This window comes from Aquila chrysaetos, chromosome 1 (genome assembly GCF_900496995.4).
Source record: "Aquila chrysaetos chrysaetos chromosome 1, bAquChr1.4, whole genome shotgun sequence".
NCBI lineage: Eukaryota > Metazoa > Chordata > Aves > Accipitriformes > Accipitridae > Aquila > Aquila chrysaetos.
Window position 1 is genome coordinate 13154383 of NC_044004.1, and position 25005 is coordinate 13179387.

Sequence of the window (25005 nt, forward strand, 5' to 3'; positions counted from 1 at the left end):
TGTTCTTTGCAGAGGACATGGACAGGGAGCATTGAAGGAAATGGAGGATTTCCTGCAGAAACATTTTTTAATATAAAATCAATTTACTATTATTATTGTTGTTGTTATTAATTTTTAAGTAAACTTACTGAACTTCAGCTTCCTGGAGTCAAATTGAGAAGTGATTTATTTCATTCCAATTGTGACATTTTTATACTTGTAGAATCAAGCTGCAGTGTTTGCTTTGGGTCAAATGTATATTATTTTTTCTTTTATCTGTGTGAGGTTTTTATGTCTGTTTGGTTTTTTTTTTTTAATAGTTTGTAATTCAGGTCCTTTACACCCCCATCATCTTTCTTCTCTGTGAGTCTGTTTTGCTCCTGCCCTTATTCTTCTTCGTCTTGCAACTCCCCACAGCTCTTCCTGTTCAAGAGATCAGTACCATAATGGTTTATAAAATTACAGAGTGGATAGTAAGTGTCTCCACAGTACCTGGTACAGAAAAAGGAAAAATTTCAGGGAAGTATTTGTTAATGAACTCCACTTTTGATAAATGGTTAAAATAAAAACATTTCCAAATGTATCTGTATATAAAACAACTGCAGTGAAATGCTTAATTTTGCAGATACCATAAAAAAAAAAGGATTTAAGGCAAAGGTAGTAGTCTGTTGTCTCACATATGCTGCAAAACAAAACAGAGCTCTGGGAACTTCTTGTATAGCTATTGATTTTGTTCCACTTCTGTACTAGCAGAGGGGATTTTCATCTTGTTAAATAAGTCGCACATATCTTCCTGCCTTGTTCACTGCCATTTTGACCAAGATTTTTCTATATTGAATAGGAGTTCACCTCGGATAACTTTCTTCAGTTAAGGTTTCCTGCAGGAGATCGCAACTATCTGTTGCCATTCTACCCACCTCAACCTATGGGCTACAGTGGGGGGAATAATTCTGGAAAAGGACTTGTCCCCAGTGTAACCTGAGAACAGGTTATATTTAACAGGTTGCCCAGAGAGGCTGTAGATGCCCCATCCCTGGGATTTTTCAAGGCCAGGTTGGATGGAGCTTTGAGCAGCCTGGTTTAGTGGAAGGTGTCACTGCCTATGGCAAGGGGGCTGTAACTAGGTGATCTTTAAAGGTCTTTTCCAACCCAAACCATTCTATGAATCAGAAGATGTAATAATGGCAATCCAAAGCTTTTATGGACTCCTTGACCCCGCCACCCCCCATCCCGATTGTTTTGTAAATTACAGCGAATTTCTGCAAAGAGGTCTGTGAAACTACAGAGCCAGCTCCAAAGTGGCTCTGAAGGCTTGTTTATCATACCATTTGCATTAATAGCTGTAACAGTCATGATTTTCAACAGTGGGTCTCCTTGTCTGATAGTAATTGAAGAATTTCATTGTTAGGATTAATGACAAGCTTTGACAAGCATGTTATTTGATGTCAGTTCCAGAGTCCCCACCTGATGGTGCAAGAGAAGAAAACAAGAATAAAAGTGAGTAGTAGAACACTGCACTGGAAGACCTTATTGTAATGTGAAGAAATACAGAATAATGTGGATGTGAGAAATGAACAAAAGTATCTGAACTGGGAGGACAGATCTGGGTGAATGCATCTTTAGCATGAGCCCATTAAATCTTTTCAACTAAAGTCAATGAATTAAAACAGTATAGTGTCCCTCAGTCAATATGAATTAATATATGGATATGTCTCTGGATGTCTGTACAGTTTACATGCCTACTGAGTCTGCCTACCCTTTCAGTCTTTGGCTTTTCTGCTGTTGATGGGTTAAGAGATGCCCACTCACGTGGTTTGTGTGTGATGTACAAACTTGTTTGGTCAACAGCTGAACTGAGTCTGTGAATTCATTTTACAATGTTTATAGAACTGTTGTCAGCTCTCAAATACTGTTGATTTGCAGCAGAGTCAGGTGAACATCTAGAGGTGAATGTCTCCATATTCCTTTATGAATACCTTGTGCTACTCATCTGTGATTTATAGCTGTCTTAATTTTTTACTTGGATTCCTGTCTCCTTTATCATTTTTCACCTTTTAAAATTAAGTCAAAATAAAATGTAGTACAAGACCGTAGGTTTTCAGAGTGGAGATACTTCTTACCAAGTTTTTCTAATCTAAAGTTTTATGAGCCTACATATTCGGACTTTGAATTTGCTGGCTGTTTTCTGAAACTATTTAGAATTTGGTTTCAAATGTCACAGCAGGTAATTTCTCTGTTGGAAGAAGAGGTTTCTTGTTGGCCTTTTTAATTCATATGTGTTAAAACACAATAATTGAAAATGGTCTCGCATTTCCCCACTATATTAGAAGAATGTTTCTTAATAATGTGATATACCTTCAAAGATTAATCACCCAATAAATCGTCTCTATTATTTTGATACATTGCACCAACTCAGTTAAGATCCAGGAGTAGTATCTAGTGTGAAGTTTGTTTCAGGATACTGAGCCTGTTCTTTTTAATGTGTTTAGGCCTTCTTGAAATACTTTTCTTTGGCAGTTTTCATACTGTGCGCATTTTTGGTTTGTCTATTTTTATCATTACTTTTCTATATCTTTTATTATGACTCATATATATGGTTGTTTTTTGGTAAATGCTGATGTTATTTATGCTTCAGAAAATATAAGTTCAGACATCAATCTGAGGAAACCTTTTCACAGAGCCATGGCAAAATGAGAAAAGTAATAACAATCAAATGAGCAAAAAGACCAACCAGAGGTTAGGGATGAATTTCAAAGCAGTGAGGAAATTTTTTTTTTTTTTAAATTAAAAGCAAATCCTAAATTAATTCGCCTGGAAAGTAATCTTCCTTTAATATTGAGAGATTAGTTGTTGAGTCCTGAGTGAAGAAAGACAGATTCATAGCTCTTATACACCTCTAAGAAACAATTCAGTCTTTAAAGCAAATAGGATATATTTTATTAACTTTAGGTAGTGTTGAATCAGTCCTTTACTACTGTTTTGTAGTCACTGGGGAAACAAACCTGGAAACAAACCGGCTTGCTATTAGGTACAGTATTTCCCTTAATGGGCCTCTGCTGACAAAATCTTTGCAACTATTGACAACTTACTTTTACTGCCATCTATGTAGAAGGAAAGGTATTAACTATAAGTATTAATTTACTTCTTGCTTTTTACTTGTTGACTATTTTATGCACAATAAAATGTGTTCTGAGTTTGAGAGATGTCTTTGGGCATCAGGAGTTTAGAGCCAGGGAAAGCAGACTTTTATGGTGCTTTTTGTGCTGGAGCATAATGGTTTTTTTCCCCACATAATTGATTCATTAATTTGGTATAGATAATCATGCCCTTGTGTTTCTTTATTTTTAATTAAACTATTATCAATATGTGGGAATGCTTTGACCTTGCTTTTGTGAAAGGAAGGAATGTATAGGGAGGGGTATGATCTTGCCCTGAGCTCCTAACTCATCCTGAGCTACAAATGCAGCTGGAGCTGTGGTTAAGAGACAGTACTAGTAAATAAAAAGGACCAGGATTTCTGCTTTGGCTCTAAAGCCAAGAAACATAAAGATTTGCGTCCGTATGGCTAAACGCTTTTACTCTCCAGAGCAAAGTTGGATGATACATCCGAACTACCTATTGGTATGGTCCCTGGCCCATGTTCTCCCCGAACCATTTCCAGGCGCTGTGTAGGAGAGCACTAGCTGGCAAAGAAAAAAACCGTTTGGGGAACTGTAGTAACAGCTTAACGGTACAGAAATTGCATGCCAGCACCCAGACCCATACTCTGACTCTTTAGCTTAGCAGTGTAGACAAAGCCACAGTGTCTCCATGGTGCCAGTTTGGCTTGACCCCACACATTGCTCACTTGATGTGATAATTTAGCTCCTGCACTTCCTTTTGAAGTAGTTCCCTTCAAGAGAAAACTCAGGCACAGCAAGCAGTATAGTGTATTCAAGATGTCCTCTAGGCAGTACAGGCATGAACCATGCCAAGTTTGACCGTGCTTCAGCACTGTCCCAGCAGTGCTTGCATCTTCGTATGCCCTAGCCTGACCTACATCTATGCAGGTGCCTTTGGCATCATGCTCTAATTCTGGTGTGGTGCAACGCAACTTTCTCAGCACTGGAAGCACTTTGAACTGACACCCCCCCCCCAACAAAACAATAGTCATTGTGTCTGAGGGGCACCATGTGTAGCCCAGAGGAGTTACAAGCCAAGTGCTATGCCATGTGAACATGACTCTAGCTGATCTGAAAAGTGCTAGTCCACAGCAACGTGGATGTGAACCAGCCCACTTTAAGTGGAGTAGGACACAGGACTGTCTCTGTTTTCTGGTCCACAGACTTGATAGAGAAGTACTGCTGATCATATCATGTTTCTGTATGAGGCAGACTGCTCTTGTTAAGAGTCAGCAGGTGTTCAAAATGTTGGCATTTCTTACCAAAAGTTGCAATATGCTAATGTTCAGACTTAAAAGCCCTAACTGATCTTGCATTTAAAAAGCAGTACATTAAACTCTGAGATGCTCTAATTAAGAAGAATTTCATTTAAAAAAATGCACCCCCACCCCTCACCCCCTTTTCTATTTTATGATTAAAATGTACATAATTACAGGTTGGGCTAAAATTGCTCATGCATAAGTACCCCTATACGCTATTAAAAATGCCCTGACAGAGAATACTTTGTGGACCTTCTTGGCACAGGGCAGGACATGTAGTTTTCCTATGCTTAAGACAAACTGGATACATTCATGGAAGAAAGATCCAGGAGACACTGAAATCCAAAAGCTGTGTTCTGAGGTAGTCCCTGACCTACAAATTGCTGGAGCCCAGGAGAGGACTCTGTATGCTGCCCCTGTTCTTTATATTCCCCCTGAGGCTGCTGTTCCTGACAGGATGCTGAGATATAGGGATCTTTGAGCATGTACGGCTGATTTTATGCTCTTATTTGCAGATCCAAATAATACCTGCTGTTGCAAGTGCTGGATTTTCACTCTTCTTCATGCTCAAACGTACTCAATATCATTTTAGTAAAGGGAATAAGAGCTGTTTAAAAAAGAAACTGCTGCAAACAAAGAGTAAATTCTGAATGTGCATCTTCTTGACAATGTCCTTTACAGAGCTGGAAACTTTGCCATACCACAGCAGCATTATGTAAGAGAATGGTGGTGCATAAATGTTGCAGCAAAGCGTACAAATATTGTATCCTTGTCCCTTGGGGCTGATCTTCTGAAAGACACAAACAGAAGATGACTGTGGAATGAGAATGTAACATAGAGGAAAAGAAGCATATTAAAGAATTGGCACAGTTTGGTTATATGCAAGTGGTGGTATAGGTCTTCTCTTCTTTTTGCACTTTTTAAAAATGAAACTAGAGGTAAGGAATTTTTATAACGTTAATTTATACATTTGGTATATTTGCAATTAAAACAGAGGGTGTGTGTCCAGAACTCAGTAAGCTAGGAAGGAAGTGGGAGGGGGAAGGGGCCAGCACAAGATGCCAGAGGAATTCTTTGTTTCCACCAAGAACAGAAAGGACATCCCATGGCTATCACCACCCACATGCTAGCTTTCTCCATTATACCAATAATAGGGACATTAATTTTGGCTTGTAATTGCAATTGATAATCGGTTTCACAATATTTTTGAGTTTTATTTGACCATCAGTTGTGATTACAAGAAAATTGAGAACTGTGGCTAAACTTTGTTCTTTAACTTGTGCTGCATCATATATATCATGAAAAACACTTCTCCGTGCCTTACTGAGCATACTGTAACTCTAGAAGGAAATGGCATTTGAGTTACATCTGTGGGCTTAAGTATAAACTACTTTGGCTTATAGATTTGAATTGATCCTGGCAGCTCCTTACCTTTCTGTTACTGAAGTTTTATGAATATAAGATTTTCTGCTTAAATGATTTTCTGCTTAAAAGTCAGAGGCTTGCTGGTATATCACCTTATGCTTTAGTAATACCATGGTGATGTGGATTACTGATTTTATATTTTTGAACGTTTCTGAACACCTTTTCCATTCCTTGTACAGTGGTTATTTGCTTAATGCACAATTGTTTTTGCAGTTGCTGAACTCATCCTTTCATAGTGCCTATTGGTTTTAAAGTGATGCTTCTGCTTTTTTTCCAGTTTTTGTGACCTGATTGTATCTCTTGAGTATTGCTATGGTAATAACTTCTATTTTCTTTGTCTGCTGTGTGTATTAATTTTAGTCTGTACTGATTTTAGCTATAACAAAAAGAACTAGAACAGAAGCCCTGACCTATTTGTATTGCGTTAGATAACACACATCTTCAGTATAAAGTAAGGTGCATCTTCGAAATGGGTCGTGTCTTGAAGTCCTGACTAAAGTTTACTTGAAGTTCAGCATATTTTTAAAAATGAAAGATGAAAGTCTCCCTAATATGATATGAAAATAAGAAATTCACCAATAACTGCATTGTCAGTTCACAAATTGCATAAAAATATTTTTAAAGTCATGGCAGTTAATTGAGGGTCTGTTCTTCCTTATTTGTCCCTAAAACTCCTGCATTTCCAAGTCATTTTACTAGCTATCATTTAGTTGATGAGACATAAAAGCCAACTCCCAAATCTGTGCCTATAGTAAAGACCTCAGATTTTTCTATGATATTAGGTAATGTCCAATTACATAATATGTGCAACTTTATATACCTAGCTTAAATGTGACTTTAAGATAACATTCCATACAGTGTTTAATATTGACGGTGCTGTTCAAATGATTTCTCCATAACCTTCCAAAAGAGTAGCTGATTTTGAACAAGAGTTGATACCTTTAGAGATATAATTTTGTATTTTAAATGGATAAAGTTTATTAAGGATGCTATATAAACAGTATTAATAAGGTCAGTGTCCTGTCTATACTTGCAATATTTATTTGTTTTATCTTTATTTATTATTAGATTCTGCATTTTTTGTCCTTTAAAATTTCTTCACGCAAAGGGCATTCCTGGGATTAATAACTGCAGAGCCTGGCCCCTAGGTTGTAAAACCTAGAGGCAGCCACTTTCTTAAACTGTGGTGCTTGCATTAAGATGGGAAAATAACTTCTGAGTTCTTCTGTTTAGCTGTTAACATTTTATAGCTGTGCAGGTATGTCATGAAAAAGCCATGTCATGGTTTGCTCTGGCTTCTTTTTCATTCTTTAAGTTCCCAGTGGGAACTGTAAATCCAGGTTCAAATGTGTTATTGAGTTGATTATAAAATCTAAGTTTATTTTGTGTTCTTCACCTTTGCAGTGAACACTGGAATACCCAAGTACTCTTAATAAGAAAGAGTGAGGTTTTCGTTGCTCATTTATTCTAAATCTTCCTTGGAAGATATTAGATACATTCAACTGTTCCTTCTGCAACTTTTAAAAAACTTTAAAATCTATTTTATTTTGTTATTTTTCTTTATTGTATATCTCTTATTATATATTTATATTAATAATATCATATATTTTCTTCAATATAGATCTTTCTCTAATCAGTAATATCTGGAAACATATTTGAAAGTTGGGAAGGCTAGATTTGAGAGAATCTGTTTATGTAGAAAAGATCAGCTCCTTCTTTAGATGTCCCAATGTCTTAATGGCAAATATAAAGATACTTAGGAGACCTTTTATTGAACATTTGTGTTGTCTATTTTTAGCATCATTTTTCAGGCTTGTCATTAGTTTCTGTAGAAATATAGTGCAAATCTACTAGAATTTATTTTCTGTCTTTCATCATAAATTATGATTTGGTGCTTAAAAGATCATGGTAAAAGTTCTTTCATTTATGTACCAGATAGTAGTGTAGTTGAATTGCACGTAGTTTGTGTTTCAGAGTTTGTTGTAGTTTTTGTTGGGTTTAGGGTGAGTAAAATTACAAATTTTACATCTTATAATGTATAAGAATTTTCAAAATTATACTGTCAAAATAAGAAGCTATGCCACTCTTGCAGTTTTATTCCATCTTTGGTTCTCTTCAAGGGCTGGGGATGTGCTCAGAAAAACACTTGAATTTTGGAAGTGTGGGGTTAGTGCCAAGTGCACCAAAGCAAATGCTCGTTTGTACAAGAACAAAGCAAGAAGGGTCCCAATCTTCCATAATCTGACCCATGCAAAAGTTCCTATAAAAGCAGCCTGCTTCAAGAGGGAGTCCTTTGTGAAATCGGTTGAGGTCCTTGTGAAATAAGGAATGGGATCAGTCCATGGTGTGGAGCCTTGATTTATTTATATAGTGCTGCTTTGTATTGATAGAAAATGGATAAAAACCTGGGTGCAGAATGCTGCAAAAATCTGGTATAAAAAGTAGGACAAAGCGCTCATTGATTTTGTATAATTATGATCGCTCTGTTGTGGTACAGTTTTAAAATACATTTGTATTTAGAATATTTTGTTCTTACTGAAAATTAAAATCAAGTAAAATCATTCACCTTTTTTTGACAAACCAAATAATTAGGGCTATTTCCCATACACCAGAGTGTTTAAAGCAAGGTCAGTTTTCATTGTAATTAATTGTGTATTCGATTACCGTTCACAACACTTGACTGTAGAAATTTTTCTGACCATCTTGTTAGATAGGAAAAATTCCTCTTGGAACATTACATCAAAATTTGACCTTGGAACTTTTAAACTGTTTGATCTGGAGACCTTTAATAGCTTCACTAAGCGTCTGCAGAACTTGACAGAAGCCTGTTGGACAACACAGAGATCAGTGACAGCACTTTGGGTGAAGAAATGACCAAATCAATCAACTTATCCTGGAGACCCATGGCTTCTGATGAAGTTGTCTTACAACTGTTTCTTCAGCGTGCTTCACGCCAGTGAAGGGCTTCACGCTGCTTTTCCTTGTCAGCTGTGATGTGGTTAAATTATGTGCCCTGAATGAAAACCTAATTTGCACATATTTTCACTTGGGCAGTATTTCCCCTTTCTGTTCTGTGGATGGGCTCTTGGAAGCCATTTCCTTTGATAAGGCTCCTACCTCAACAAAAGAAAAACTTACTAAGAAGAAAATTGTTTGGCCTGGCCCTGATGCTTGCTTTGGCAGATGTCAGTGAGAAGCTGCTGGATATGGAGAGGAGTATAGGACAGACAAGATCTTATGAATAATAAGGTAATAAGATAATATGAGTGTAAGACAAATAGCTTATGAAAATAAGCTAGTAGAAATTCAAGAACGTTTTTGGTAAGTAGTAATATAAAACTTTAGTCACCTACATGTTGTGCAACATAGAAGTGTGCCAAAAGATACCGGATATTCTGTGTAACAGTTGTTACCTTCAGAATCCACTGCATGAAGATAACAGGCTGAGTGTGCAGCTTTTGATCCCCATGCATAGCTTTCAGTGATGCAAAAACCCCTGGAAATAATTGCAAATGAAATTTCCTATTCAAAGGCAGATCAATTGCATTCATTTTCTATATGATAAGAAAGGGTAGCAGTAGCAGTTGGCTGCTAATTATGAATAAAGACATAGCATTTTTTAACCTTGCAATCTTCAATTTTGAGTGCTTATTTCGGGGATTAAGCTGGAAAAGGTTTGGAAGCAAGCCAAGTGTCAGTGGTGTTACTGGTTTAGACTTTATCACAGCATCCAGTCCAAAGGATGGATCTGAGTCTTCCTGCACTTCTAAAGCAAATCCAAGTGGTTTCTTAGGTTTTGTTGATCTTCCTATTCCCTTGTTGTTTTCTTTTTTTTTATTATACAGCCAATTTTTGATGGAAAACTCCCCAACCCCCGTTGACTGTACTATCAGAAGGAAGAGATGTCAGAATCCTGTTAGCTTTAGTTTCGGGATTTATGTGATTTTTAACATTAGTAGCATACGGTTTACTTGTCTTGTAAATTGTATTTGTGAGAAGACATTATCCCCTGATCCTGCAAAGCTGAGAATAATGATCTGAAGTGTGAGGCCTGTGAAAGATACAATTCAGTATGAAGAGTGAATAAAAATCTTATGATGCATATAATGATATGCACTAATCCATAATATCTAGGTATTGTTGGAGAATAAAAATAAAGAAGCAAAGCCAGAGCAAAATTCAATAACCATGTTTTTAAATTCCGAGAAATACTGATATTTTAAAATAGCAATATATATATATACATATATGGGGGTTGGACTAGATGACCTTTAAAGGTCCCATCCAACCCAAAGTATTCTATGATTCTACGATTAGTGTTTTAAATAACGCTCATTGAGTTTGGGGTTTTTTTAAAATATAATTTTTAATTAGCAGCTACATATGCCATTTGATACTGTAAAACTGGCCTCTTTTTTTTGGTACAGACTAAGTAATTAATGATTCATCTGTTCTTATAGCTAGCCAATTTATATTTTATGTTGCCAGCTGGTTTATGATATGTCAAAGACACAGAGAAAGGTATCATGGGTGTACTGCATTAAAAATACAGTTTTTATCTATTGGTACATAGATACAAACTAATCAGAGTGGAATTATGACCTTGCATTACTGAAGATATTATGAAAAGTGCATGTTTTAAAAATTATGACAAACAGATAGCATGCAAGCAAGAAAAGACAAAAGCACTTAGTGGTTGCTTTTCCACAAATGAGTGGAGCTTTCTGTAACTGGAAATGGAGCATTAAGTTACTTGCCAATGAGATTTTTACCAGCCGCCTTAACTGGATCGTCAATGTCATACGTTGGAGGTACTTATATTACTGGGCGTTCTCTTTAATTTTATCATTTTTACTGTGTCAGCTTTTATTATCATTAACAACTAGGCTCACAGACTCAATTGTGTCCCAGCAGGATTTCAGATTATTCCTCAAATTACAGCAATTTGTCATGATGTCGATGTTTTTTAACCTATAACCCTAGGTTACCTACAGAGTCTGCAGACTCTGGATTTCGCATGCCACAGATTCAATTTATATTGTATGTAAACAATTACAGTGCTTCACAAACAAACAAAAGGCAGCCAAAGTCAAAACTAAGGGTCAAAGTCTAGCTTGTCGTGAATCCATTCTAATTGGATTTTTTTTTTTTTTCTCCAAATGGGATATAGACAATGCAATAGTATCAGCTCTTTACCGTAAAATGAAGTAGGAGTGAGTTAGACTCTTTTTAATGGCAGAAACTCTGCCATTGGTGGCAGCAACAGAATTTAGAAGAATCATTGTTATGACTAGTATTTCTCACGATAAGTGACTAAAAGTTTTCAAGAATTTTAATGGTATTATGAAAGAGAAACAAGCAAAATGGTCTTGAAGCTGAAAGAATGTTCTAGTTCAGGGACACCCAAAGCTGGGGAAGAGAAGGGATGAGAGCGACTGTTCATCTCTGGTAGCTCATGTGACATCTCCAGGTGTCCTCAATGCTGGGGGTGGGGATGGGTGGTCTGAAAGCCCTGAATCAGCCCTGCCACCTCTGATGGCCAGAGCTGATTTTACAGACCACAGCTGTGCTGATGCTTACCTGCACAGACAAGCTGTAGGACAACTCAGCTGCAGAGTGGAGGTTGGGACAAATTTACCGTCTTCACAAATTGTGTGTGGTGTTGAAGTGACTGAGGGAGAATCTGATTGTTAAATGTAATGTAGAATTGCATTTCTTTTGTTCTTTTTTTATTCCTGTGTTGCTATTTCAAATACTGCAACCATATGTTGACCTGCTCATTTATTCTTGAACTTTGCCTGTAATAACATGATTTTACAGAATCACAGAATGGTTGAGGTTGGAAGGGACCTCTGGAGGTCATCTGGTCACCCCAGCTCAAGCAGGGCTACCTAGAGCCAGTTACCCAGGACCACTGCAAAGTGCTGGCTTTGGGGACTGGTGATGTGGAAATGTGAGGCTTATTTCTAAGAGTAGAAGGAATCAAAGATCATCCCGCAACTTGAAGATATCAGATTTTCCCAGGTGTGCTCTCCATTGTGTTTCAGGGACAAATACTGCTTCTCAAAACTTTTTTCCTATTGGGTGCTATGTAGTTTTTCGTTCATTTGATTTTGGTTACAACTGAATGCCATCATTATTTCATGAGTTCACATTGTGGTATTTGAATGATGTCATCATAAGGTCTTAATGATGTCATAGACTTACAGTAATTAAAGCAGTAGCAATTGCTGGTATGGTCAGATCTTGAAAATAAGACTGTCAAATGTAAATATGAAATCTTGATGAGGTATTCATAAAATGTAAGGTATGATATATACTAGTTGTGATTGCATTTTTCCCAACAATTTGCTGGAAGTCTGGCAGTGCTACAGAAATGTCATGCTGTTATATAACACTACTGAAGTTTCTCCTAGCTTCAAATAACAACTTTTCCATTAGCCACATTGTTTCTACAGTCCTGTGTCAGTATTGTTTCTTTTTGCTGTATTTACAATGGTGATAACAGCAGTTATTTCCAAGGGCTGGGGTGATTTTGCCTCTTTAATCAGCTGCACTGCTCCCGAACTGTGTTTTCTGGTTGTACCCGCTTCCTCGTTCCTGGTGATGGAAGCTGTGAATGGGCTTATCCATAGTTTTGTTTGCCAGCAACAAGTATGAGACTCTTTGCTGGCTTCTTCCTCTTTCTGATTACTGTCACCTCAAACGTGGAAGGATTGATACTTAGTGGCCATCTTATGTGAATTTCCATACTCTCTGAAGCACCATTAACATTTTCACCCCCATTAAACATCTTTCCATTTGATTCTGGATTATTTCCATTTTGGAAAATTTGCATACTGTGGCAAAATATGGAAAGCCAACATTACTACTTGTGTGCATTAGTCTGAAAACTGATCTGCATTTCAGCAAAATGCTGAATTTTGAAATGGTGAAATGCAAATTTTTTTTTTTTCCTCAGAATACAGAATCATTGTAGTGAACATTGTTTCATGCAAAAAGGCTATTCCTGGTAAAAAAAAATTGGTAGTCTTTCATAAGTCTGAGATTTAGGAGACCTGGCTGTAGGAAATCACTTGCAGTAAAGTGAAATCTTAGTAAATCCTTGTTACAGTGAGTGCCTTGTGGTCAAGGGTCATGCTGCCAAAGTGAGGGTGAAGGAGTCGAGCTCAGAGGACACCCAGTAAATAGACATGATAGATTTAGGATTCTTGGAGTATTAGACCTTTTATCAATTATTTTTGTGTAGTGTTGCAAGAAGAAAACAATAGCTTTCTGGGAAGCCTTGACTAGAACAGAATAAACTGAAAACAGTTTTATTGTCAAAAATCTCTACAGTTAAAAATAGTTGTTTTAGTGAAATACAGAGGCTGAACTGTCTGCTGTGCAAAATGGGGGGGATGGATTGGCAAAAATCTGCTGTGTCGGCTTCCAGACACCCAGTTCTGGAGGCTGTAGCTGTTGCTAAGATATGAGAGGCTCTGCCTCCTTGGGATTGCAAGAGCCCTTCTCCCTGCAGCCTTCAAGCTCAAACCCCGCTTCAGCCTAGCTAAAAGAGACCAACAAGACTGCAGTTCTTAAGTGTAATTTTATAAATATGAAGTAGAGATCTAACCTCTGTGTTCTCAGCCTCTCCATCACTGTAAGCAAGTAGCTAGTGAATGGCATGCCTTTAGAAAGGGATTTGGTTAGCCACAGTGTTATTAAAGAACTTCAATTAAGGTTAAATGGCTTTTGTGTTTTCTATTTTACTTACCAATACATGTAGATAGATAGATAGTTTACTGTGCTTTCTCTGAAATGATATTGTATTAAATTACTGGTTTATTCATGTGTTTTCTGAAATGCTCACATCTATTAGTTACATTGGTGCCAATGAAAGATAAGTCTTCCTGGTTTGTTATAGATAAATTGAATAATTAAGAAGCCACTCTTAATTGCTGTCCAAGGAGTCATAGAAGTTACAGTTCTAAGTGTGTTACCAAGTAAGTCTTTAGATAAGAATCAGTGGTACTTAGCTATGGGATAATCAGAACAAGTAAGGATCAAACGCAATCTCAGCGATCAGACTGTGAGCTAGGTAATGATGAGATAAGATTGGCAGTGGTGTGTTGTTGGAGGAATTCTATAACTAAAGAGATTACATAAATGATAGTGGATATGAGGAACAGCCTACAGTCATTAGCATATGTAATTTTGTGGTTATGGTAGACACTTTTACTCCCAGATGCTTAAGCTCTCACAACCCCTAAGGTACACAAGACCCCTTTCTTGGCCCTTAGAGCCCACGCTCATGGCATGGGGGATTGAAGGACATCCTTCCTGGTGCATCAAGGTTGTTCAGAGAAGTACTTGCTTCTACAACAGTCAGTTTTCTGCTGCTGGGGTCTGCAGTGTTGATCCTCTTCTGTTGTGCCCACCTTGTTGACTTTTGAATTTTCCTTTATCCCCTCAAAACTGCGATGACCCACAGTTTACTTCCCTGATTTCCCAGACTGCTCACTTCTTGTTTTACTGCTTCCGTTCCAGTCCTCAGATCACGGATCACTGTGCCCTTAGGCAAGGTGTCTTGTAGATGGTCTTCCTCACCCTTCCCTAGGGAGTTGTTCCTTGAAGCTTAGAGACATCGTTCTCTTTTCTTTGATTTATAATTGTCTTAAGCATACTATTATTGCATCACTTTTCCCATGCTCCAGTCTTTTCATTGTGCTGGCTCAGCAGTTCATTAGTTGAAATTAGTTCATTCTGTTACAGACTATAGATATTTTAAGGCCTAGCATTTATGCTTGCTCAGCAACTGAGTTAGTGCCTGTCTAGCTATATGTAAGGTTAAATATAGTTTTGCAGAGTTTAGGAAAAATTGTACCATTAAGCAGCCACCCCTCCCCTTCTTTTTTATTAAAGTGGTTAGTGACATGCTAGGGCTTGGTTTGCTTAGCAGACCTTTCTTTTCCAACAGCAGATTATGCTGGGGCTTTCTGGCCTGTGTTGGGTTAGGGCTCCTGTTCCCTCCTTTGCCAAGTTGAATTTCTTTTTACATACATTTGCATATAGCTGTGTTTCAAGTTCGGCTCAAAAAGCCCAAAATTTCCTTGCTATGGTGAGCGTCTCAATCACTAAGATGTAGAATTGTGTTCTTTTCAGTTGGGTTCATTTCTGATTCCACAAATACTGCATTTTTTGTTGACACCTGGTGCAACTTCAGCAGGAGGAATAGTAAATGTCCATACCCAGAATTTTTTTTCTCTTGAACTAAAATTAAGTGATATTGGATTTCCCATATGATTTGTCAGCACGCTATTATATCATAAGGTAAGACAGTCTCCCACGTTTTTTTGGGAATATTTAGTGGCACCAACTATTAGGACTAAATTCATATTCAGGCTCTAGATCTTACATCAGCAAGGGTGTCTCCTTTGTGATCTTGAGACCTCTAAACTCTAGAAAGGAACGTATATACCTTTGCATTTAGTGTTTCAGGGTGCTGGTTCTAGGGAGCTCTCCCCTGAGTTGGCAGTTTCCGCACTGGATAGGCTGAGCACTTCACCCCGCATTTCCAGATTCTCCTTGGGGCCAGGTGCCTCTGCTGTTTTCATTGCAACACTTAATTTGTAGGTGCTTAGTCCTTTATTAGGTTGCAAAATCAATTAACTTTCCACTTATACTCTGCCTTGTAAGTATAGTTCAAAATAAGCAACGTGTTTTCCTTTTATTTAATTGGCACTTACTATGACTTGAGCCACAACAAAAATGATTCCTTTTGATCTTTGTGCTTCCAGTCCTTTCAACTTATTCCTACAGGAGTCTTCTCAGTCATTGTTTACCTTGTAATATTCTGTTTCCAATGCCAAGTCACCTCTGTGATTGGTATGACGGTGGCTAGAATTGGAACACAACATTTAGGTGCATTTGCTGTTTACTGCAATGTAGTATAGGGTTTCATACTCCTCAAAATTTGGTGTTTAGTATGTCTTGCAAACTTTTATTTCAACTAGCTTGAATTTATTTTTAACTTTTGTTTTACTAAGTGAGTATTATTTCAGAGATTGCAGCTCTTGCAGCAGGTGCACCATTTTTTACTGTACCTCAGATGCTACAGTAATTTAAATATTTGGATGGTCTGGAGGAAAGGCTAACAGCAAAATCATTGTTTATATTGACACAATTTGTTTTTTGAGAGATGTCCTCTCTCTTGAGGCTGTACCAACAATATTGCAGTAAATTTTATGTACAAAAAACCCCTGAGCGCTGTATCATCTTCTAGAACAGCTTTTTTGTTCTGCAGCAGTTCCTTCTCACTGGTCCAGGAGGCTGGGGTCTGCAGGTGCTCCTGAATCACTGGATTTGCATGTCTCCTTAGTTACTGTAGAACAGAGAAATATGTAACTACTCTTTGTGGTGTAAGGTAATGCTGGAGAAAAAGCTGTTTGCACTATGCCTGTCTGAATTAATTAAACACATTGGTGGAAGGAAGCAGCCAGGATGAATGTCCTGTCATATGTCATGTTATTTCTCTGCAGTCTTGTGAAAAGCATAGTCTTTTGGGCTAAGTTCTCTTCAAAGCTGTCATCTTTGTATGGTTGTGTGTAGAATGCAAAGACAGTAATAAATGATCCTGTATGTTGATTTTGTTTAATAGACTTGCCATGTACAGGAGTTGGTCCTGAATTATTATTTCCTGAAATATTTTGAGTTCTGAATTATCAAAATGTTAGGAAGAGTGGCTGTGGTTTGCTTTTTAATGTGAAAGTGAATACAATCTGCTAATTTGATTTGATTTTTAATTATTTGCTTAAGTCTCAAAAATGTTTTAGAGGTGTTACAAATTCTCAGGCAGCTTCTGATATTTTATGACAGGCCATAGTATTTAAAAGAATTTCCTCTGATTCTTCTCTTAATCTTGTGCAGAAAGTTTGTTTCTTTGTACCTGCTTTGTACCTGCTTTTGTACTCTTTTCTCTTGGTTTCTTTTTTTTCTTTGTTGAAATGTTGAAGCTCCATCTCTCTAGGATTTCTATATCTTATCAGCTTAATCCTTCCAGAATGCTGATTTTTGGAAGCTGTTTCAGAAACTGCTTTCCTTTCCCAGTGGTTTGACTGTGTAGTAGCCTCATCACACAGGTGCTGCATCAGGATACTGCTTAAATGTGTGTTTCGGCCCATTGCTATTCGAGAAGGGTGTACATGACCCTTAGAATGGGTTTGAATAATGTTCTCACTTGCTTCCTTCACTCTCTTCCCAATTCCTTTCTTGCACAAATATGTACGCAAGCATGTCTTCAAAGTCTAAGCGAGTTCTTTCAGTGCCTGCTCTAAATTACTTTTTCAGGTCACTTTCTGATCTGTGTTTTATAGCATCATTTGTATTGTCCAGTGCCTCCAAGTGACAATTTTATAATTATTTCACACCATGTGCATATTTGCAGGTTCTCCGTTAGTCTCTTTTCAGGCTTTCCTGTCTCAGCAGGCTTCACGTCCCACTCCAGAACCTGACATCTATGAAGTTATTTGGAATGTGGGTCATCTCATCTTAAGGTATGAAGTTAGGTTTGTAATTGCTGCCTCCCTTGGCTATGGAGTGATAGTTCTTGTCTAGAAACCATTTCTGACAGTGTGCTGGGTGAAGTGCCTGGGAGACACAGGCAGTTCAGCTCCTGAGGCTCTACTATTGTGACAGTGCCCACCAGCAACCTCTAGTGCTGCATGCTCTGGTGCCTGTAATCTGTTCATCATGAGCAGCCACTGAAACACCTTCCCTTCATGACTTCCAGCCCTTTCCAGCAGGATTTTAGCTATCCTTCTTAGGACCTATTGCTGCTTTGCAGGTTCATCATTTTTTAGTTGCATGGATACATTTCCTGCTTTTTGTGTGCATAAAAGGATGCAATAACAATGTTAGTATGAATAAACTGCATGCATCACAATTTTATAGGCTTGCATGTAGAGGTGTACATTTAAAAAGTTTTTCTCCCCTGCACAACAGTAGAACACGGTAGTGAGTTGCTGATGTTGTAGGGTAATTCAGAGAGAGGATGCTATCGTGGGTATCACTTTAGAGAGAAAGCGTCCCATACATACCAGACAGTGGTAACAAGGTACATGCTGCCTCATATACTAGGTATGAGGCAGCATGCAAGTGATGCTATAAGGATTTGACGTCTATTAATTAACGTCTGTATAAAGTATTTATAAAACTAAACTAAATTTGCAAAATGAGTAGTATGCTTTCTCCAGCATGTAATGCAATGATACCAAGCCCAACATAATATTTCTTGTTTGGAATGTATTTATATTTGTATTTCAGTTTGAGAAACTTGGGAGCAGAGTAACCCCTGTTGAAAGTAGAGGCTAAGTTGAAAGCATTAGTTTCAACACTTCTCACCAACCCTGCCTTCCTCATCAGGCTCCAGTTTTGTTTGTCCATCAGTGTGCCTGGCTTGCTTGGCACAGTGACAGGCCCTGTCAGTGATAGATAGGTTTTCTATGTGGGACTCAGACTGAACCCTTCTTCTAGGAGGCTGCGGTTTCTACATTGTCTTTTTCTGTGGTGCTGTTTGCAGTGGAGTAAATAATCTGCCTCACGTTTTAGAGGACACAGAAGTTTGTTTTAGGAACAGATGAGCTTTATTAGCTAGGGAACAGTGTCTCGTAAGTATCAGCATTGCGCACAGGTCCTGCATTAGTCTCCATTTGACGACTGTAGTAGGGAAGCCAGTGTTTATGCCCATGTAATTTTTGGTTTAAATAGGCAAGGCAGTGGAAGAGTGAAAAAGAAGCACAAGGAAGGTAAATGACCTGGCTAAAGCCTCACAGACAGAATTAGTGCTTGGTCTTTGATTCCCCATCCTGTGCTCTTTCCTTTGGACCACTCTTCCCATTCCTGCTGCAGTCACTGAGCAGGTTTAATCTCCAAATTAGTAAGTTCTGGGAAAACTTCCAGCTTCTCCTTTTGGCATCTTGCCTGTTCTTTCTGCTTTTCCTTCCCCTATCATTTTTCAACCTTGCTTTTCATCTCTCTAGCTGAACCTAGATCCTGCTGGAATCTGTTAATGCTATTTTGAAATTTGCCAAATGAAAACTTGCCCCTAGAGTGTGCAGAACTCACTCTGTTCATGTTGACTGGAATTTCTTCATGCTCTTGTTAACTGGTTCCTTGCGCTCATTAGCTGATAGATTGCAGGATTTGGTTTAGATGTGATTTTAAACCACTAAAGGACGGGCAAAGATGCAATCGCTGTCTCTAATACAGTGTTTCCGTGCCGTCCGAGGTTATGAGCTCACAGGATTGGGCCCTTCTGCACTTTCCCCCATTGCCAAATGCTGCTATGACTTCTGCCTGGTAGCTCCGGCTCTTCAGCTGCAGGCTTGCTCTGACCAGACCCAGTAGATAGGGAACTGTCTTTCCAATCTTTCCAATTTCTTCCTTTCTCTGAAGGGAACACCTGAAAGCAGTGCCCAGTGTAGGGTTGCCAGGCTTGCAGGTTAACATGCCATTATGGAGCTAGGAGAGGGCCATGGCATATGCAGCTGCTGTGGTAGGATGGGGAAACCTACTGCTTCCCATCCAAAGTGATACAGTGGCCCTAGAGAGGAGCTTGTATCACAGGGGGGCATCCTGGGGGCACAGGGATGTCATAGCTCAGGGCATCTGTTCTGCCTCAGGGGGACTTCTTGCAGGAACCATTATGTCTAAATATCCTGGCTGCATTCTCTCAGTTTTGGAAAAGATCATTTAATTAGGCCCAGAGCTCTCCATATTGGTTAGCTCCACCACTATCACCAGCACACCACAAAAAAGAAGAGCAAAACCGCTGGTTCCTGTATGAAAAACTATGAGCATGGTGTGGATTCAGTTCATCCTGTGCTTTGGCTTTCTGCAAACCTTAAAGTGGCACTGACTCTGCTAAGGATCCTTATGCAGTGTTCACCGGAACAGATAGGGTAAAAGATGTTGAAGGAAGTTGGCTTCTGTAATTTAAGTTACTTGATGATGATTTTTAATTGCTTGCTTTCCAAAATTGCCGGCTTCTGGGAGGCATTAGTTTTATTCTGTGTCTAGGGTATGTAGACTAAAAATAAATTATTTCTTCTGAGGAGGTGTTATTTTTGGGTTTAACACAGCAAAAGGTAGTGTGTTAAAGAAACTTCCCCATTGTGAATAATAGAATATTTTCCAACTGTGCTAGCAGTCATTAGTTTTTTCAAAATTGTTGGGCTACATCATAATTTTTAATACTAAATATTCAATTTAATATACAGTAACTGAAGAGTGTTTATTGAAATATAAATTAAATGCTATAAATGTAAAGATTCTAAACAGTTACTGTTGAGGTGTTAGAATAAGACAAAATTATTTACTTTTTACTTCAGAGCTATGATTGATATAATTTTCCATTTATTTCTTTTTATGTTAACTTTTGGCAGTATCTATTTTTGTTTAGCTGTCAATATAAAAAATGGAATTGCACAGTAGTGCTGTATATTATTTTATAGTTGGCTATTAGACAAATATAAAGAAGACTATTCAGAAATGTATGGGCATACAGATTCTTATTTTTAAGGCAAACTCTTATCATTTATGATACACTCATTACTATCGCAAAGCTATTAGATTAATTCCTTGGCAAGTAAGCATCATGTAATGATATGTATTTGACTGTCTTCAAAACAAGCAATGGTGGAAAGATGTTTGTACCATTGCTACTTTAATCGCATGTGGGGTAACTCCAAGGTGTACAGCTCGTGCTGAGGTTTCTGCCATCAGGGCTGGACTGTTTCTAAGATCTAACTTGTTTGAAGTTAGCTTGGGTATTTCTGCTGCAATTTGCAATGTAGATCTAGTCTCAAATATAGGGGAGGGTATGATCCAAAGTGAATGTTCATTCTGGATGGAAGTACTAAGAGAGGACTAGATAGCAGAGAAGACCACTATTTTGAAGTTAACATTCTCAAATAGCGAGAAGTAAAACTACTCAAACTGAAGGGAGTGGATTTGCTATCTTATCCCTGGCTTAGAGCTCCGAGTCCCTTCTCTGTCATGCTGAGTAGGGTTGGAGGAAGACTAGGGGAGTAGCTTTTTATCACATTATAATTCCTTGTTGCTTTATCCTTTTAAATGAAAGGCAGCTAATGAGCTCCAGTATTTCTGAACAGGAGTATGACTGTACTATGTAATCTTATTTTCCTGGACATCATGAATAAATAAATAATCAGCAAAGCTAATTTGCTGATGGCCTAACTGGAGCAGTCAGTAGCTAAGCGTTTAACATCTCTCTACATAAACTAGATATGCATAAAGGGAAAGAACATCTGGCTCATAAATATTCTCTTTTGGTGAGCAAATTCAATTGCAATGAAATATAACCACAAAGGGTTAGCTAAATATTTTGTTGTATTTTTTCTGCAGCTGACTAATTGTATGTGTTACCTTATTCCATTCCAAGATGAGAAGAGAAACTTTGCAGTGTTTCACACAGTTTGCAGATGTTAGGATATGGTTAGAAGCAAATTCTTTCAAAGCGCTTAAAAACCTCCACTGACTTCACAAACGTTAAATTAAGGTAATATTTTAAGATAGTCTGCTTTTGGTGTGATTTGTGTAACTTCTAAGGATTTTTTTTTTACAATCACAGTGCTTTAAATCTCTTGTTCTTCAAAAATAATTAATTTAAAGTTCTGTGCTAATTCAAAATTCAGTTCCATTTCATTTAAAGCATTGTGTTTTACTAAATTAAGTACAGAATGATCTGTATATAAAAAGTTTTGTTAGACAAAGAAAATATTTAAGTATTCAACCACTGTTTCTTTCAATTGCAGTTCAAGCGTAATTGTTCTGATTCAGATAGAGTGATAAATTTGGGGGCAGTAAAACAGAGAGTTGGAGTACCTGATGATGCTCTATTTCAGATATTGAGAGTTTAAATTATTAAAGGCTGTGCATTAAGTGTCTGACAAAGCTAAATAGAAGCTCTTTGGGAGAATGTGTTTAAGAGAAGAACAAAAATGTTCTGCAGGAGCAAAGCAGGACAGCCAAGCATTCAGCAGGTGTTTATAAATAGGATCATGCAGGAACCCTCAGGACCGATTACCTTCTAACACCTAATTCCTCCCTCTCTCATGCTGCAGAGCTTCCTGGTGAAAATGCAATGAGCAGACATGATCAACAGTCATTCAGCCAAAGATTTGTTCTCATCCTCTTCAATCCCTTACCACTGTTAGGCTACACTGTTGCCAAATCTTACATTCTCAAGTCTATTTTTATCCTTTCTAGGTTTGATTCCTTCCTCAGGGTACTGGCTGCCTCCTGCTTCAATTTCTGGCTCCTTCCTTTTTTCTTTCTCTACCTTCCCCTTTCTCCAATCCTTCTCCCCAAAGCTCTGACAAAGTGAAGTACAGGTTTCTTCCTCTCCTCAAATTATTTTGTCTCCCTATCATATCAGGTTTTGCCTCCTGGTACAGAGCCACTTTTTGTTTTCTGTGCTCCATTTAACTCTTCTATTTTCTTACTGACACCCACAGTCTGAATTGGTATCTGTGTCATGCCTGCCCTTGTTGTTTACTTTCCTCCTTACCTCTCATTCTCCACTGACACTTTCACTGAACATCTTACTCTTTAGAATGCATTTTAATATGCTTAGTCTCTTCCATCTTTAGGGAGGAGAAAAAAAAAGCCTTGACGTGCTAGCCAGTCTTCCTCCTTTTACCTCTAAGCTTGCTTTGTTCTTGTTATGCAGTTATTTTTCAATCCCTTGAATTCAGTTTTTGTTTATTGCTGCTCTCCACAGTCTCTGATGACCTTCTTTTGAAGAAAGCTCAAAACCAGGACTCCATCCTCATTACTGACTCACTGTTTACTTAAATGTCTCTGCTGATCTGTATATAGCTCTTCCATTTTATAGTTAGCTTGTAAATTCTTTAGGATATGGCACTCTTTTATTTCTGTGTTTGTACAGTATTCAGCTCAATTAGTGGGTTGTTTTATGAGTAGGACTGTGAGCTACTGTGAAAGTACAAATAACTAATAAGTTTTTGATCAAAGGTTCCTTTCCCCCCACCCTCTCCCTGGATATTTGACCAGATCAAATTATGTAGGTTATTTGTGGGATTGATAATAAGTAGCATTTTAAAATGGCACAGCTAGTTATCTGCAAACGTTGTCTCACAAATTTGCATTGCGCTACAAATTTAGAGCAGAATTTTGCTAATCTTTCTCATGTGAACTGACCTACTTAAGTCAGTGGACTACTAATATTTGCCACATAGTAAGGATTTGGCTTATAATCTTGGGGAAAGCATTTGCATGCACACTAGGAATATTGTCTAGTGTTTTTGTTAAAGGCTTTCTCCTCATTCCATTCCTCCTTATGAGATCTTCTTAACTTAAAATTTGGAAGAACAAGGTAAGCATGATCTGACCCATATGTGATGCCTAAGGAAGTTGTCTATGGACCTCTCTAATTCAAATGGTAAGAGGAGAAAATTATCTCTGGATGGGAGTTGTTATTTTGACTTCACAAAAAAATGTCCACTTGGCTCCTAGAAAAAATGAAAACACCTTTAACTGCTTAAATTACACCTAACAAATAAGGGGAGGAGGCTTAAAATGATAGACCATAGAAAGCACAAAGTTTCGACGGATTGAGGACAAATAAGAGGCAATGATTGGTGAGCTTATGTGGAAGGGCAGGAACGTTCTGTCAGGCACTGTAGAAATTGCAGACACCCTGGTCACAGAAATTTAGAGGTATTTACAAAGAAAATGATTTGCAGTGTTTTTTCACAGACTGTCAGTGTGGCTTTTTTGAGACTTTACACGTCATTCACATAATTTATTATCTATTTATTTTCAATAATAAATCTTCTATAGAATTCTTTTTCTTGGAAAGGAGAGAACACGTGTTCATTTTCCATATGTTTGTAGATATAAATTATTCCTATGCATTTTTACTCAACTGTGTTGCTTGATTTTTGGGATCAAATGCCCTGCAAGGTGACATTTCTTCCAGTTTCAGCAGTCATCATAGCAATGTGAGAAAGCTGCTCAGTGTTACCTCCACAGAGGAATCCACACTCTCTAATGCTGCATGTCTAACTTGGGTGCCTGACTGAGAAACTTAAGCATCCAACATACAAAATGGAGAAAGAGAGGTTTCTGATTCAGATACTCTTAGCTGTCCTCCAGAAGCTACACTGAGTATATAGGGAGCTTAGGTTCCTAACAGAGGCATCTAGGTTATTTTTCTAAGACCAGACAGTTTGACTGTCTCCTGCACAGATGCTGAAGGGAAGTGCCTTCTTGAGCCAGACTGGTCTAACCATGGTGTTAAATAGTTGAGTGTAAACTTGCTGTTTGTTGTACTCTTTGCCACCGACTTCAGCGAAGTTGGATGTTACGTGCAGTGTGTATTGCTCAGAGACCCTTTTGTCTTTGGAAGAACAAATCCAAGATGATGTAACAATGTGGCAGGGAAGGGCAAAATAAACCAGCTCCATCACATAGATTAGGGTCATTTTATACAAAATAAATATCAGTATTTGCAAGGTCTCCTTTCTCATTTTAATCAAATTCTAGGTATATTTTCTCATTGATTATGTTTACAGGCTCTCACAGTTACATTCTGAACTGTAGCTATTATTGTCATCAAGTATTTATGCTGTACTTGCTTCCAATAAACAGGTAGAATGTTCAGAATAGTAGACTTCGGGATGGTCTGCCCAAAGCTGCTGGCAGGGCTGGATCCTTGTTTGGGGATACCACTTTGTACCTAAGGCTTCAGCTATGTACCAGGCCATGCATATCCATAAAGAAAACGTTGCCAATCGTGAGGCAGCAAGTCCTGGTTTGTTTGGTGCTGCTGCTGGCATGCTTACCCTGTAAACTGAGAAAGAGAATGGGTTTTGGGCACAGCCTCGAAAAGTGGATGGTACCAGTGTGTAAGCAGACAGGATATCCTGAAGTTGAAAGGATTTGGTACGTGAACAAGCATGGGCAAAGGCAGCAAATGAATGAAGATAGGGCAGGCAGTGAGAGCTGCCGATACCACCACAGTATTGACTGATGCTGTCAATGCAGAAATAACATTTCTAGGATCGTCACCTACAAAAGCTGCATACAAATAAAATGTGTTCTATACAGGTGCAAGTATTGAATAACTTCTTCTACTTTCCCACCTTCTCAAATGT

At 38.1% G+C, this 25005-nt stretch overlaps 1 protein-coding gene across 4 annotated transcripts in view; it reads left to right on the forward strand.

Moving 5' to 3' along the window:
- Positions 1-25005, forward strand: part of PPP2R2C (protein phosphatase 2 regulatory subunit Bgamma) — a 204105-nt gene that overhangs the window by 32468 nt on the left and 146632 nt on the right. The window contains exon 1 of one of the 4 annotated variants that reach the window (XM_030033228.1): positions 1407-1476. The exons of the other annotated variants lie outside the window; for them this stretch is intronic. Coding sequence (XP_029889088.1) covers positions 1422-1476 — 55 coding nt within the window. The 5' untranslated portion in view covers positions 1407-1421. Of the gene's footprint in view, positions 1-1406; positions 1477-25005 lie in introns of those variants that run through there. 4 annotated transcript variants of the gene reach the window in all.